The following is a 14,011-nucleotide window of genomic DNA, read 5'->3' as shown; positions in this document are numbered from 1 at the left end:
CTTTTGTCTTGTTTCTTAAATTCCACATGAATGAAATAATATTTGTCCTTCTCTGACTGGCTTATTTTGCTTAGTATTATATTTCTAGATCCATCCATGTTATTACAAATGGCAAGATTTTGTTCTTTTTGTGGCTGAATAATATTCCATTGTATTTATGTGTGTGTATACACATTACATCCTCTTTATTCATTCATCTACTGATGAACACTTGGGCTGCTGCCATTGTAAGTGATGCTGCAATAAACAAAGGATCCATGTATCTTTTTGAGCCAGTGTTTTTCTATTTTTTGGGTAAATACCCAGTAGTTCAATTCTTGGATCATAGGGTAGTTCTCTAATTTTTTGAGGAACCGCCATACTGTCTTCCACAGTGACTGTACCAGTTTGCATTTCCAGCAACAGTGCACGAGGGTTCCTTTTTCTACACATCCTTGTTGACACTTGTTTCTTGTGTTTTTCATTTTAGCCATTCTGACAGGTGTGGGGTGATATCTCATTGTGGTTTTGATTTGCATTTCCCCGATGATGAGTGATGTTAAGCATCTTGGCCATCTGGATGTCTTCTTTGAAGAAATGTCTATTCATCTCTTCTACCCATTTTTTTATTACTATTATTATTATTATTATTATTATTATTATTATTATGTTGAGTTGTATAAGTTCTTTATATACTTTGGGTACTAACACTTTATCAGATATATCATTTACAAATTTCTTCTCCCAGTCAGTAGATTGTCTTTCAGTTTTGTTGGTTGGTTCCTTTGTTGTACAAAAGATCTTTTTTTAAAAATTTTTTTTGTAAGTTTATTTATCTATTTTGAGAGAGAGAGAGAGAGAGCAGGGGAGGGGCAGAGAGAGAGGGAGAGAGAATACCAAGCAGGCTCCATGCCATCAGCACAGAGCCTGATGCAGGGCTTGAACTCGTGAGAGATCATGACCTGAGCCAAAACCGAATCAGACACTTAACTGACTGAGCCACCCAGGCACCCCTGTTGTGCAGACGATTTTTATTTTGATGTAGTCCCAATAATTTATTTTAGCTTTTGTTTCCCTTGCCTCAGTAGACACATCTAGAAAGATGTTGCTACAACTAATGTCAGAGAAATTACTGCCTGTGTTCTCTTCTGGGATTTTTATGGTTTCGGGTTTCACATTTAGGTCTTTAATCCATTTAAAATTTGTTTTTGTGTATGGTATGAGAAAGTGGTCCAGTTTCATTCTTTTGCATGTAGCTGTCCAATTTTCCCAACACCATTTGTTGAAAAGACTGTCTTTTTCCCATTGTATATTCTTTCCTCCTTTGTCAAAGATTAATTGACCATACAATTGTGCATTTATTTCTGGGCTTTCTATTCTTTCCATTGATATGTGTGTCTATTTTTTGTTCCATTACCATACTGTTTTGATTACTATAGCTTTGTAATATAACTTGAGGTCTGAAATTGTGATACCTCAAATTATTTTCTTTTTCAAGCCTGCTTTGGTTGTTTGAGGTCTTTCTTGGTTCCATACAAATTTTAGGATTATTTGTTCTAGTCCTGTGAAAAATGCTGTTGGTGTTTTCAGAGGGATTGCATGAAACCTGTGGATTGTTTGGGGTAGTATAGACATTTTAACAATATTTGTTCTTCTGATCCATGAGCACAGAATGCCTTTCCATTTCTTTTTGTCGTCTTCAATTCTTTCATCAATATTTTATAGTTTTCAGAGTACAGGTCTTTCACCTCTTTGGTTAAGTTTATTCCTAGGCTACTTTTTTTTTTTTTTTTTCTGTACAATTGTAAATGGGATTGTTTTCTTAATTCCTCTTTCTGCTGCTTCATTATTAGTGTATAGAAATGCAACAGATTTCTGTATATTGATTTTGTATCCTATGACCTTACTGATTTCATTTATAGTTCTAGTAGTTTTTTGGTGGAGTATTTAGGGTTTTCTATATATAGTATTATGTCATCTGCAAATAATGTAAGTTTTACTTCTTCCTTACTGATGTAGATTCCTTTTATTTCTTTTTGTTGTCTGACTGCTATGGCTAGGACTTCTGGTACTATGTTGAACAAAAGTGGTGAGAGTAGACATCTTTGTCTTGTTCCTGACCTTAGGGAAAAAGCTCTGTTTTTCCCCACTGATGATGTTAACTGTGAGTTTTACATATAAGGCCTTTATTATGTTGAGGTATGTTCCCTCTAAACCTACTTTCTTGAGGGTTTCTATCATGAATGAATATTCTACTTTGTCAAATGCGTTTTCTGCATCTATTGAAATGATGATAAGGTTTTTATCCTTTCTCTTATTAATGTGATGTATTATGTTGATTGATTTGCAAATACTACAAATATCCAGCAGTCAATTCTTACTCCTGATACTACCCTGGTTATTGCTAGCCTTTAACTAACACAGTTGATCACTTCCTCCTTGAAATTGTTTTTTTTTTAAGCCACCACAGCACTTTTCTCTTGGGTTTCCTACTACGTCAGTGGCCATTTCTTCTCAGTCTTCTTTCCTAGACCCTCTTTATCACCCTCCCCACTGCTGAGTGTCCAGTGCTTAGTCACTCAGATTACTTCTCTTATTCCTGGGATGATCTCATCCTGTCCCATGTCATAAGTACCATTTATATACAGATATAGCCCATGTTTTTATCTTCAATGTAGACTTCTCTTCTGAACTTCAACTCAGTAATCTAACTAACTGCCTTCTCAACATCTTAGCTTGGAGCCATAAGACATGTCAAACTTAACATGTCTCTAAAACTACACTTTTGTCTGTCCCCATTCTGTGCCTCTCCCCCAATCTTTCCAAGCTCAGAAAATGGCATCTTCAAGCTGTTCAATCCAAAAACTTTGGGATTGATCCTTACCTTCTTTCTTTCACACAATCCATATCCACTTCGTTAACAAAACTACTATGTGGTTTCATTTATACCAAAATTCTATAAAATAGAAACTAATCAGTAAGGGCAGAAAGCAGATCAATGGTTCACTAGAGACAGGGTTGGAAGGCAGGGAGGGGAGGGAAGGACTTCAAAAGGGGTAAGGAAACTTTCAGGGGTGACAAATATGCTCACTAACTTGATGATAGCTTTAAGGGTATATACACAGTATACAATTAAACCTTGATAAGCTGGAAAAACAAACAAAAATCCAAGTAAACTTTTTGACAATATAGTACTCTGTCTATGCAGTTTAAGTGAGATATATTAAAAGGAAAAAAATTGCAAAAATAATCTTGAACTTTAGACTTATTGTTTGTAGTAGATATCTGAAACTATTTTGAGTGTACTGTACAATTGAACAAATGAATAAATACCGTGATGCTACTGGGAACCAGGTTCTCACCGGGTGAAAAGGGAGATACAGATAAGGAATGGGAGAAGGAGTAAAATTAAGAGCACTGTTATGAACACAATTTTTAATTTATTTTTTTAAGTTTTATTTTTTTATTTTTGAGAGAGAGAGAGAGAGAGAGAGAGAGAGAGAGAGGGAGGGAGAGAATGAATGAGGAGGGGCACAGAGAGAGGGAGACAGAGGATCTGAAGCAGGCTTCACCGTGTCAGCACAGAGCCCAATGCAGGGCTCGAACCCACGAGCCACAAGATTATGACCTGAGCTGAAGTCAGACGCTTAACTGCCACCCAGACGTCCCTGAACACAATTTTTTAAATAAATGTATTTCCTAGCTCTAGAGACCAAAAGAGCCAACAATCAATGATATCCTAGTAGTATTGAGCATATGTATAGCCCAGATCTTGGTTTCTAAGTACCATTTCCCTCTAAAAGAAACCAGGAGTTTGGAGAAAAGGCCAATTCCCAGGTCAGAACAGAGAAGATACAAGCTAGGTTTGGAACACCGTTGTACCAGAAAGAAAAGGAAGTGCTCACAAATTGTAGGGAGCATGTCAAAGGAATACTGAAGTCAGCTGAAATGGGCTCCCACTAGCCAAACCCAGGACAATTTGAGTATTAAAATGAACAACAGGAATGGATTCTATCACACTAAATTTTTAAAAATGGATCTAGGAATGTCTGGGTGGCTCAGTCAGTTAAGCATCGTCTCTTGATTTCGGCTCAGGTCATGGTCTCACGGTTCATGCGATTGAGCCCTGTGTTGGGCTCTGCACCAAGAGCGCCAAGCCTTCTTAGGATTCTCTCTCCCTCTGTCTCTGCCCCTCCCTGGTTCACACAGGAGTGCACATGTGCACGCTCCGTCTCTCAAAATAAATAAATATTTCCTTTAAAAACTATTCTTAGAAAAGGAAGAAATTTAGGCTTAAACTAAGAATGTCTAATGTAACAGAAAGGTCATAAAAAAGGGTGAAAACTACAACTCCATAGACTATGCTGCCTTCTGAAGGGCCCTGGGGGCTTCCATCGGAGGGAGAAAACATTGGTTAGAGTTCCCATTAGATTGCTGAAATCACCCCACCCACTCTGATCTTAGTTCAAATTTCTGGAAGCTCCCCTACACCTCTTCCACTTCCAGCTGCTCAGAGAGCATGACTTTTCCCGCAGACTGCTACTGTTTAATGATATGTCCAGAACTCGCGGTGAGAATCTGAAAAAGCATGTTGGAACCCAAACGAATAAAACCAGGGTTTGGGTATATCTCAAACTGCTACCGCTGGCCCTACATGCTCAGGCCCTCCCTATCTCATCCCAGACCACTCTGGCCTCTATTCTCTACGCTTCAGCCACCATGGCCTCTATGTTCCTGATTCTTAAACAGCAAATTCGTTCCCACACCAGGGCCTTTGCCCTGGCCCTCTGCCTAGAACACTTTACCCCTAATTCTTTACATTGTAAGCAAAGAGGACAAATAGAAAGGGGTCAGTGAAAAAGCACAAAGCAAACTCTCTGCAGGGAAGGCAGAGATCCAGAGGTTGAGAAGATCAGCTTTCCCTACTCAGTGGTCTAAGGTGAAGGAGGTCAGCCTGAGGCCAAAGTTGATATTCAGGAGGTTAGCTTTCTGTCAATAAGATGGCTATGAAGCAGGTTCCAGAAGGAACATATCTAGCTCCAGTTCCAGGATCTCAGTATCCTGATATGCCATGTAAAACAGACAAGAATAAAACAACAAAAAAAGAAGGCCTTCATGTTCTAAAAAGATGTGCCCATCAAGGCAGTCTGTGCCCAGATCTTGATTAACTTAAGCCAGGGCCTCTCAAACTTTTCCACTGACGAGTCCTGAATGTCTGCAGAAAACGTTCTTATCCCTTGGGGGGCTCTCATGGCACGATCCAAAATTCTAAACTCTGAAATTTATTTGAAAAAAAAAAAAAATCTTATTTTACCTTAAAAATGCATATGAATTATTTTCTATGCCTAATTTTTATTACAATTTTTTTTTAATTTTTTTTTCAACGTTTTTTTTTTTTTTTTAATTTATTTTTGGGACAGAGAGAGACAGAGCATGAACGGGGGAGGGGCAGAGAGAGAGGGAGACACAGAATCGGAAACAGGCTCCAGGCTCCAAGCCATCAGCCCAGAGCCTGACGCGGGGCTCGAACTCACGGACCGCGAGATCATGACCTGGCTGAAGTCGGACGCTTAACCGACTGCGCCACCCAGGCGCCCCTTTTACAATTTTTTAAAATTCCTTACCAAAGTACTAACCCCCAACCCCCAACACCACTCCACCTATCTCCTGATAAAACTGGCACTCCAACAAGGTTTGTCATGTTCATCCTGAAGCTTCATAAACTCCCAGTATGCCTACCACGGCCTGAGGAAATGAGTTTGGAAATGAAACCTTTTGGCAAGCAATCATTCTTAGAGTAACAAATAAGTTTTTTAAGTCTGCAGTTTCTGGCTGGGGCTTTGGTTTGTTTTCTAGTAATATTCCATTAGAAAAACCCTACTCTTGTGTTAGGTTAATGAGGCTGTTCACAACATGGGCCAAACAGCTTGGATGAGTGGAATGCTCTCAGAAGAAAAGAGGGTGGTGGCCCCAGAATCCTCCTGGAGAACCAAGCAAAGACCAGAGAAACTGGCACAGGTAATAGAGTAAAAATACTGTAGGAAAGAAATGGGACATCTGGCTTTTCCTTGCAAATATTTCACAAGAATAAAGGTAGCCTAAAAGAAGTGCAAGTGGTAATGGAAAGGGGAATCATATTATTAACTAAGATTCAGGGGTGCCTGGGTGACTCAGTTGGTTAAGCGTCTGACTCTTGGTTTTGGCTCAGGTCATGATCTCACTGCTTTGTGGGTTCAAGCCCCACATTGGGCTCTGTACTGGCAGCGTGGAGCCCACTTGGGATTCTCTCTCTCCCTCTCTAGGTGCCCTTCCACCACTCATGCTGTCTCCGCCTCTCTCAAAATAAATAAACTTAAAAAAAAAATTTTTTTTTAAACTAAGATTCATTATTCACTTGGAGAACAAGTGAAATCAGGAATTGGATCCATTAATCCAGATGAATGTTAATAAGAAACACATGAAGTCCTTGTTAATTAATAGTTTAAATTTTAAGCATCCCCTCCACCCACCCAACCACTAGTGCATATTCAGGACCAGGTTTCTTGCTATTTTTCTCCCTGTCTCCCTGCTGCAAGAGGACAAGAAGCTACCTTGGGGAAACAGATGTTAAGATCTTTGCCATTTGTATAGACAGGAAAACCCTTGAAAATATCTCTTGGTCTAAACTCCATCACTTACAGTTGCACTGAAGGCTTACAGTGGAGTGATGCTGAGGAAAACAAATGTGCTAATGAACCACCAAGGCAAAGAAAGATCTTTTTACAAAGCCATGTAAACATAGGACTCTGTGACAGATACCAGCTGTGCGACACTTATACATCCACTGGAATACACATTAAGCAGCAACTGAAAATGAACTTTTTTTGTAAAGGCTAGATTATTCTAGGAGTTCCCTTCATCTAAATATTTCTAAGTACTTTATCTGGGGCAAGACATTGGACCCGAAGCTGAGCTAGAAGAAAATACTGAACCAGAAAAACATTTTGCATGAGGAAAGCCAATTCCCAGAGGCACCAGGTTTTGAACCTCTACCTTTGATAATCAGAGACCCCATAAGGTGCTGACATCCAACTTCTCCCACCATTCCAAGAGAATAGAGAAAACTCAACACAGACATCTGGAGAAAAGAAAAACAGGGGAATGAGGGACACCTGGGTTGGCTCAGTCAGTTGAGGGTATGCTCTTGATTTCAGTTCAGGTCATGATCCCAGGGTCAGGGAATTGAGCCCCATGTCAGGTTCCATGCTGAGCATGGAGCCTGCTTGAGATTCTCCCTCTCTCTGCCCTTCTTCCCCATTCATGCACATGCTCTCTTGCTCTCTTGCTCTTTCTCTCTAAAAGAAAAAGAAAAAACAAACAGGGGAAACAAAAACCACTCAAAAATGTTTCACAACATGCCAAGAGCCCCTAATGTGTTAGAAATGGAAAGCACTGTTTTCTCTCTACCTTTTTAAAGACAAAATCATGGTGCTACTCCCCAAGAGCCAAAGTCTCCTTATTCTCATACTACCCCACAAGTCAACGTTCAAAGGTCAGTATCAAGGAGGAGATAATGCCCCAATTTAATGTAGCAAAGCTACATCTCTAATTCCCCCACTCCCTATACCATTCTTCCCACCTTTGTAAAGATTTCATTATCTTCCCAGGCTTTACCTATTCCATCTTCAACCTGCCTCACACATCAAGTAAGTCACCAAGTCCTATAAATTCCACTGTTACAAATCTGACCATTTACTACTCCTGTGTAGGTCAACTGATCCAAACAGTTCAAATCCTCATTAATCCTTTCTGTAAAGTTCTAACACAGACCTAGTTGGTCTTCACCATCTAATAGGCCATCTCTTCTTCATGCTGCTAAAACAACATTCCTAAAAATCAAAGGTTTAATGAATGCTCCCCAGTAAAAACTTCCATCAATTCCATGCTGCCTATAAAACAAATTCTAAACTCCTTCCTAACCTGATTCCAGGCCACCACTCCAGTCTCACTCTGGTCATCCCCCTAATGTGTCCAATTCTACATCAAACAAGATAGCTCACCATTCTCTAGCATATGCCATACTTGCCCTTCTACTTTGCCATTACTCATGCTATTCTAATTGTTCTCTCATCTCTAGTCAACAGTATTACCAATCAACTTCTTTCCTTAAAGCACAAACTAAGAGAGAAAGCAACCCATTACAGGTAGGGAATGATATGAATCTATAGTCTCAGAAGCAACATGGATTTGAAAAAGGAGTACCACTTTGGAAACCAAAGGCCCAGCTCCGCCACTTTCTTGTAAAGTTATACTGAGTAAGCCATTTGCCTTTCTGAGCCTCAGTTTCCTCATCCCTAAAATGTATCTGCTCTGCCTAACAGATAGGATTATCAAGATAAAGTAGGATAAAGTATGTCAAAATGTTTGTGAGGGGATGGACTAAAGCAGTACTTAGAGGGAAATTTATAATTTTGATTGTTTTTATTAGGAAAAAAAGGTAAGCACATTCTTAAGAGGTTTGAAAGTACTGCTAGAAGTAGAAGGAAGATCATTATAAGTAGAAATTACAAAGAAAGTAAACACAAATCAAGAGAATCAACAAAGCCAAAAGACGGTTCTTTGAAAAGGTTAGTACGATTGTTCAGATGTTTGTGCAAACCATGAAGAAGCACTATAAAAGTGAGTTATTGATATCCAATAGAAATGAAACTTCAAATAAAAAAAGCTGAAGTAATAATTTCTTTTTTGAAAGTGTTTCTCAATCTCAGCACTATTGATATTTGGCCACAATAACTGTGTGTAGGACGGAGCTGTCCTGTGCAATGTAGGATGTTTAGCAGCATCCCTGGTCTCTGCCCACAAGATGCCAGTAGCATTCCTCCCCCACCTCCCAGAAGTCGTGACAATCAAAACTGTTTTCAGACGTTGTAAATTGTCCCCTGGGAGGTAAAATCATCCCAGGTTGAGAAAGACTGCTCCAAGACAACAAAAGGCCACATCACACTATACCAGCTAAGACTATTCATAGCTATTCCTAATTTTAGAATAGCGGGCCGCTCTACCCATTAAGGTTGTGAGATGACCAGCAAGCCAAGGCAGGAAAGGCAAGACTGAACAAACAGGCAGGTCTCAGATGTTTCAGCAAAATTTCATAGTGTTCAAAATGAGAGAACCAGGAAAACTGTGAGCTCTAAAACAGGGGCAGAATTGCCACAAGTAACACAAGTATCACTTCCATTTGGGAGTGCCTGGGTGAGCACAGCTCTAACACTACAGTGAAACATCAAAAGGATACTTAATCAAATTCCAAGAAGTTAGATAACCCTAGCAAGGCAAGAGAAAAAGTACCTACCAAACACTTTAACACTCGGAACTTTAAAAGCAATAAAAATAAGTCATTTCAAATTTTTAAAAAATTGTTTCATCTGAAAGTTGTATAAATAGTAAAAACAAACAAAAAACCTCCAGTTACACAGCTGTGACAAATCACAATTAAATTCTCACCACTTCTAGGGGCACCTGGGTGGTTCAGTTGGCTAAGCACCCGACTTCAGCTCGGGTCATGATCTTGCGGTTTCTGAGTTTGAGCCCTGCATCAGGCTCTGTACTGTCAGCTCAGAGCCTGGAGCGTGCTTTGGATTCTGTGTCTCCCTCTCTCTGCCCCTACTTTGCTCCCACTGTCTGTCTGTCTGTCTGTCTCTCTCTCTCTCAAAAATAAACATTAAAAACAATTTTTTTAATAAACATTAAAAAGTAATTTTAAAAAATCTTGCCGCTTCTAACATAAATAATAAAGTGCACAGAAGGATATGTTTTGTTTTGTCTTAATAATTAAGAACCGAACAAGGAAAACAGAATTCCAAGAAGCCAAGAGGGAAAACTGTGTGTATACATCCATTATACCCACCAGCAACATCTAAAATCCGATCTAAACCTGACTTGAATCTAGGGGGTAGCTGAAATATAATTCTGAGAACCCAAATGATAAAAAGCAAAAAGTGATGCAGATACCAGGGGCACTCTAATGCCATCTTAAGAACCATGAGACCAAGGCAAGACAGTATGATGTATATGTGTTGCCGAAGCGAGCACATCAAGACAGTATGATGGTATACCGTTCCAGCACACACTATCTTCCATTATTTCTACTTATTCTACTTTATATAGAAAGGAACTACAGTACCATCTTGGGAGACTCCAACTGAATTACAGTGGACAGCAAATGATATCAGGAAAAATAAATAAATAAAATGGTAATTTCCCTGCCAGAGGTGAAGTGGAAATAGGGCAGAGACTCCTAAACAGTATAAATGAGGAAAAACTGATCCCTGAACAACGTGACAACTGTCAGGATGAATGAGAACTGAAGACAGTACCAGCAGCAAAGAAACAGAATTGATGTTCATTCTCCTAGAATCTGGAGAAGAATAGTAGCACATTTTCCTAGTTCTACTAGTGTGGTCTGTTATAAACAACAGACAAAAACTTTATTCCTCAGTTAACAGGAAGCTTGCAAACAACTCCATCCTATGCTATGCAAGGCTGGAATGAACTGAGAAGCTCTATGGCTGGCCAGATGACCTCACACTGGACTAGAGAAGAAAAAGTCAATGCCACTTCAACAAGTTGGGGGCAAAGGAAGGGTTGAGCCAAATAGGAGTCCAGAGGGGGTCTACCAGCAATGAAGGTGCAGTTCTCTCCCATCAGAAGCAATCTACAGTCACTAGAAATGGCTGGGAGGCAGAGCAGCACCACAGGAGATGCAGTAAGCTTTCCGGAGTTGTGTACCTTTCATCTGAGAATCTCTCCCTAGGTAATCCCCTCATGTCCATACAAGCAGAATTGTGCATATAATTTCAGGAAACTCACGGTTACCCCCACACCTGCCTGTAGCCATCTGATGAATCCATGACCCCCAGACCACAAAGTCTTGCCACAAGGACTCTGCTACTGATTTCTCCATGACTCGGGCAAGATGCTCTACTCTCAAATCTTTGAATCTGAATCCACATGTCTGTCAAAGACGAGTTAAATGCTAAAGGTTCTTCCAGCACTAAAGTGAGGCCTAGATAGAGGAACAACAATTCACTTCCTGAGAAAGAGCATATGAGTTAATTGTTGCTATGCAACCAGTGTCTGCCTTCTCACAATAGATGACCTAAGAAATCCAACTGGAAATACCATGCTTTTCCAGCAAAAAATCCACTAGAAGAAAAGAAAAGAAAAGACAACCCATGTCACTCAGTAGAGCCACTCACCATCCAGTAGGTCTTCCGCGTCATCCCTGCCGTGCTCCTCCACTGCCACTTCCTCCTCCTCCTCCTCCTCTTCCGCATCCTCCAGCTCCACGTCCGGGTCCAGGTCTGGATCGCTCCCTGAGGCGGATTCGTCTGACATGGCTCCCAGAGGTCCTCAGTGGGCATTACCGACTCATGGTACACTGCAGGGGTCCTGAAAGAAAGAAAAGAGGCATCAGAATCACCAAGGGCTTCACTTAGGAACAGGATTCTTTCAAAGAGAAAATGCCAAGGATGAATGCCTTAGAAGGGCAAGCTAACCATACCTGAATCTCCACCTTCCTCACAAGTGCACTAACCCTGAGAAGCTCAAGTTTCTCTTAGCTGCTTGGACATGAAAATATCTTAAAGTGACCAAACACACTCTATGCCTCAGAATTACCATTTGTTCATTCCTTCAACTTCCTGAGCATCAACTCTCTATATTTCTGTTTATCCATACATATACAAATACACATTATAGATATATAATCACAGGCACTACACTAGGCTTTGGGGACACAGTAGGAAGCATGTTGGGGAGTGCTAAGAGGCTGCTGCATGCCAGAAAGAGATCAGGGAGAAGTTCTCATTGAAAAGAGGCCAGAAGAAGAGGGAGACACACAGACATCTGGGGAGAGTGTGTTCTATGGAGAGTGAGCAGCAAGGGCAGAGCCCAGGAGTGAGAGTAACTGGGAGTACTCAAGGAACAGGGAGTGAGTGGGTCCTGCCTAGAGCAGGGCCAGGTCCTGCCTTGGAGCACTACCCAGAAGGCAGTCCCACTCTCTAACCACCTGAATAGAAGGCTTCCAGAAGGCAGCTGGCTATTTAGCACACTCCCACTCCTCCCAAGTATGTGGGGAACCTCAGGCTCCCCATGGGCCAGAATGCCCCTGTGCCCATCTCTGCTCTCAGGTTCTGTCCTACCTCTTAGCCCAATTCCAGCTCCACTTCTTCCAAGAAGTCTTGGTCAACTGCCCCAGTCTTCTGGGATCATATTCCTGCTTCTGAACTCCAATAGCCATGCTTGACTATGCTGACCTTCACTGAAGCCTTCACATGGGTTACCTGGCAAAGTGGTTTGCCTTCTGCGGTTTCTCACCTTCAGACCAAACAGTAAATCCCTAAGGGCAGGTATTTAGCTGAGAATTGTTTCTTTGTGGCCTGGAGCTGGAAGCACGTCCTATTTAGATCAATTCATTCATTCACGTTCACTCCCTCATTTGCCAACTTGCTCTATTAACCCTTCTATGTGCCAGGCACTGTGCATGTCTGTCTGTCTCACTCTTTCGCTCTCACTTGGTCTACTTTACTATCAGCTATAAAAGTCATTTCCTCTTGGGGCGCCTGGGTGGCTTGGTCGGTTAAGCCTCCGACTTCGGCTCAGGTCATGATCTCACGGTCCGTGAGTTCGAGCCCCGCGTCGGGCTCTGTGCTGACAGCTCAGAGCCTGGAGCCTGTTTCAGATTCTGTGACTCCCTTTCTCTCTGCCCCTCCCCTGTTCATGCTCTGTCTCTCTCTGTCTCAAAAATAAATAAACGTTTAAAAAAATAAAAAAAGTCATTTCTTCTTGAGGGGGACAAAAACAAGGTAAAGACTGCTCTGAGATAAAGCAAATATAGTAAAATGTTAACATAAAGACTCACTGACCAATTCTTTCCATTTTTCTGTATATTTCAAATTTTTCATAATAAAATGTGGAGGAAGAACACAAAATAAATAATCTTTTATACGACAAACTGCTACAGACAACCACATCCACAATCAGGTTATCCTAAAATTCCTCCCATCTCCCAAAATAAAAACTAAAATACAAGTCTCTAATTATTCAACACAAAAACTATTCCAGAACTGAAATCTCTTATTAAGGTCCAGACACAATTTGAAACAGAATTTTTATGTCCTCCTGAAACAAAATGAAGTAAACTGGATCCTTTAGAGTTCTAGAAAGCTAGAATTTAAGTTCAAGACGGTTTAGTTAAAAGCCACAGGAATTATGAGTGTGTATGTGTCCTGGTGGGTCATGCACTTAGCCTCTCAAGACAATGAAACCAAAAAAAAAAAATCTGTGAAATGATTTAGTAATAAAATTAAAATTTTTGCATTAATAACGCACTTCCAAAACACGTACAAAGTGTATTAAGGCACAGGGAAAAAAGGTGTTCCACAAATACAAATTAATATAACTAATGCTGAGTCACCATTCACTGAGTGACAAATTCCAAATTTCTCAGGGAATAACTATCCTATATCTTTAAGTTCATTAGGTTTTGAAAGGTAGTAAATCAATTAGATGTCAGCAGCTTTGGAAATGAAAATTATTCTGAAGATGAGTAATGATGATAACTCAACAGCAGCTACTCTGTATGTGTAAGTCAATGTTTATAATCAGCATAACCCCTCTGGTTCATCCTAGACTGCTTGAGATAAGTGTTTTGCTTACAGTGTGTTTGGTTGATTATGGAGTGGCTTTTAGAAGACAATTTTTAATTAGCAAGTACCTTAATGTAATCTGAATGTCTGTCATTTCAGAGAAGAAATTGTGTGGTTGTGGAAGAATGACAATCACTTAGAGGTAAACAATAATAATGAGAAGCCTCCTGTAAACCTAGTTAACAAACATCTTCAAAATAACCTCAGTCCCAAGCTCCTAATAGATAGAAGCAAATATCAATTAAACATCAACAACCAGGGGCGCCTGGGTGGCTCAGTCAGTCAAGCATATGACTTCAGCTCAGGTCATGATCTCACAGTTTGTGAGTTCGAACCCTGCATCG

At 40.4% G+C, this 14,011-nt stretch overlaps 1 protein-coding gene across 3 annotated transcripts in view; it reads right to left on the bottom strand.

Annotated features, from left to right (window-relative positions):
- RAD54L2 (RAD54 like 2) overlaps positions 1-14,011 on the bottom strand; it is a 112,227-nt gene that overhangs the window by 54,033 nt on the left and 44,183 nt on the right. For all 3 annotated transcript variants that reach the window (XM_019417003.2, XM_019417004.2, XM_019417005.2), the window contains one exon: positions 11,217-11,409. In XM_019417003.2, coding sequence (XP_019272548.1) covers positions 11,217-11,355 — 139 coding nt within the window. In that variant the 5' untranslated portion in view covers positions 11,356-11,409. The remainder of the gene's footprint in view (positions 1-11,216; positions 11,410-14,011) is intronic.

Source organism: Panthera pardus, unplaced genomic scaffold (genome assembly GCF_024362965.1).
Source record: "Panthera pardus isolate Hobbes unplaced genomic scaffold, ASM2436296v1 HiC_scaffold_8, whole genome shotgun sequence".
Taxonomy (NCBI): domain Eukaryota; kingdom Metazoa; phylum Chordata; class Mammalia; order Carnivora; family Felidae; genus Panthera; species Panthera pardus.
Note: the sequence above shows the minus strand (reverse complement) of the source record. Positions and strands in the feature narration are given on the sequence as shown.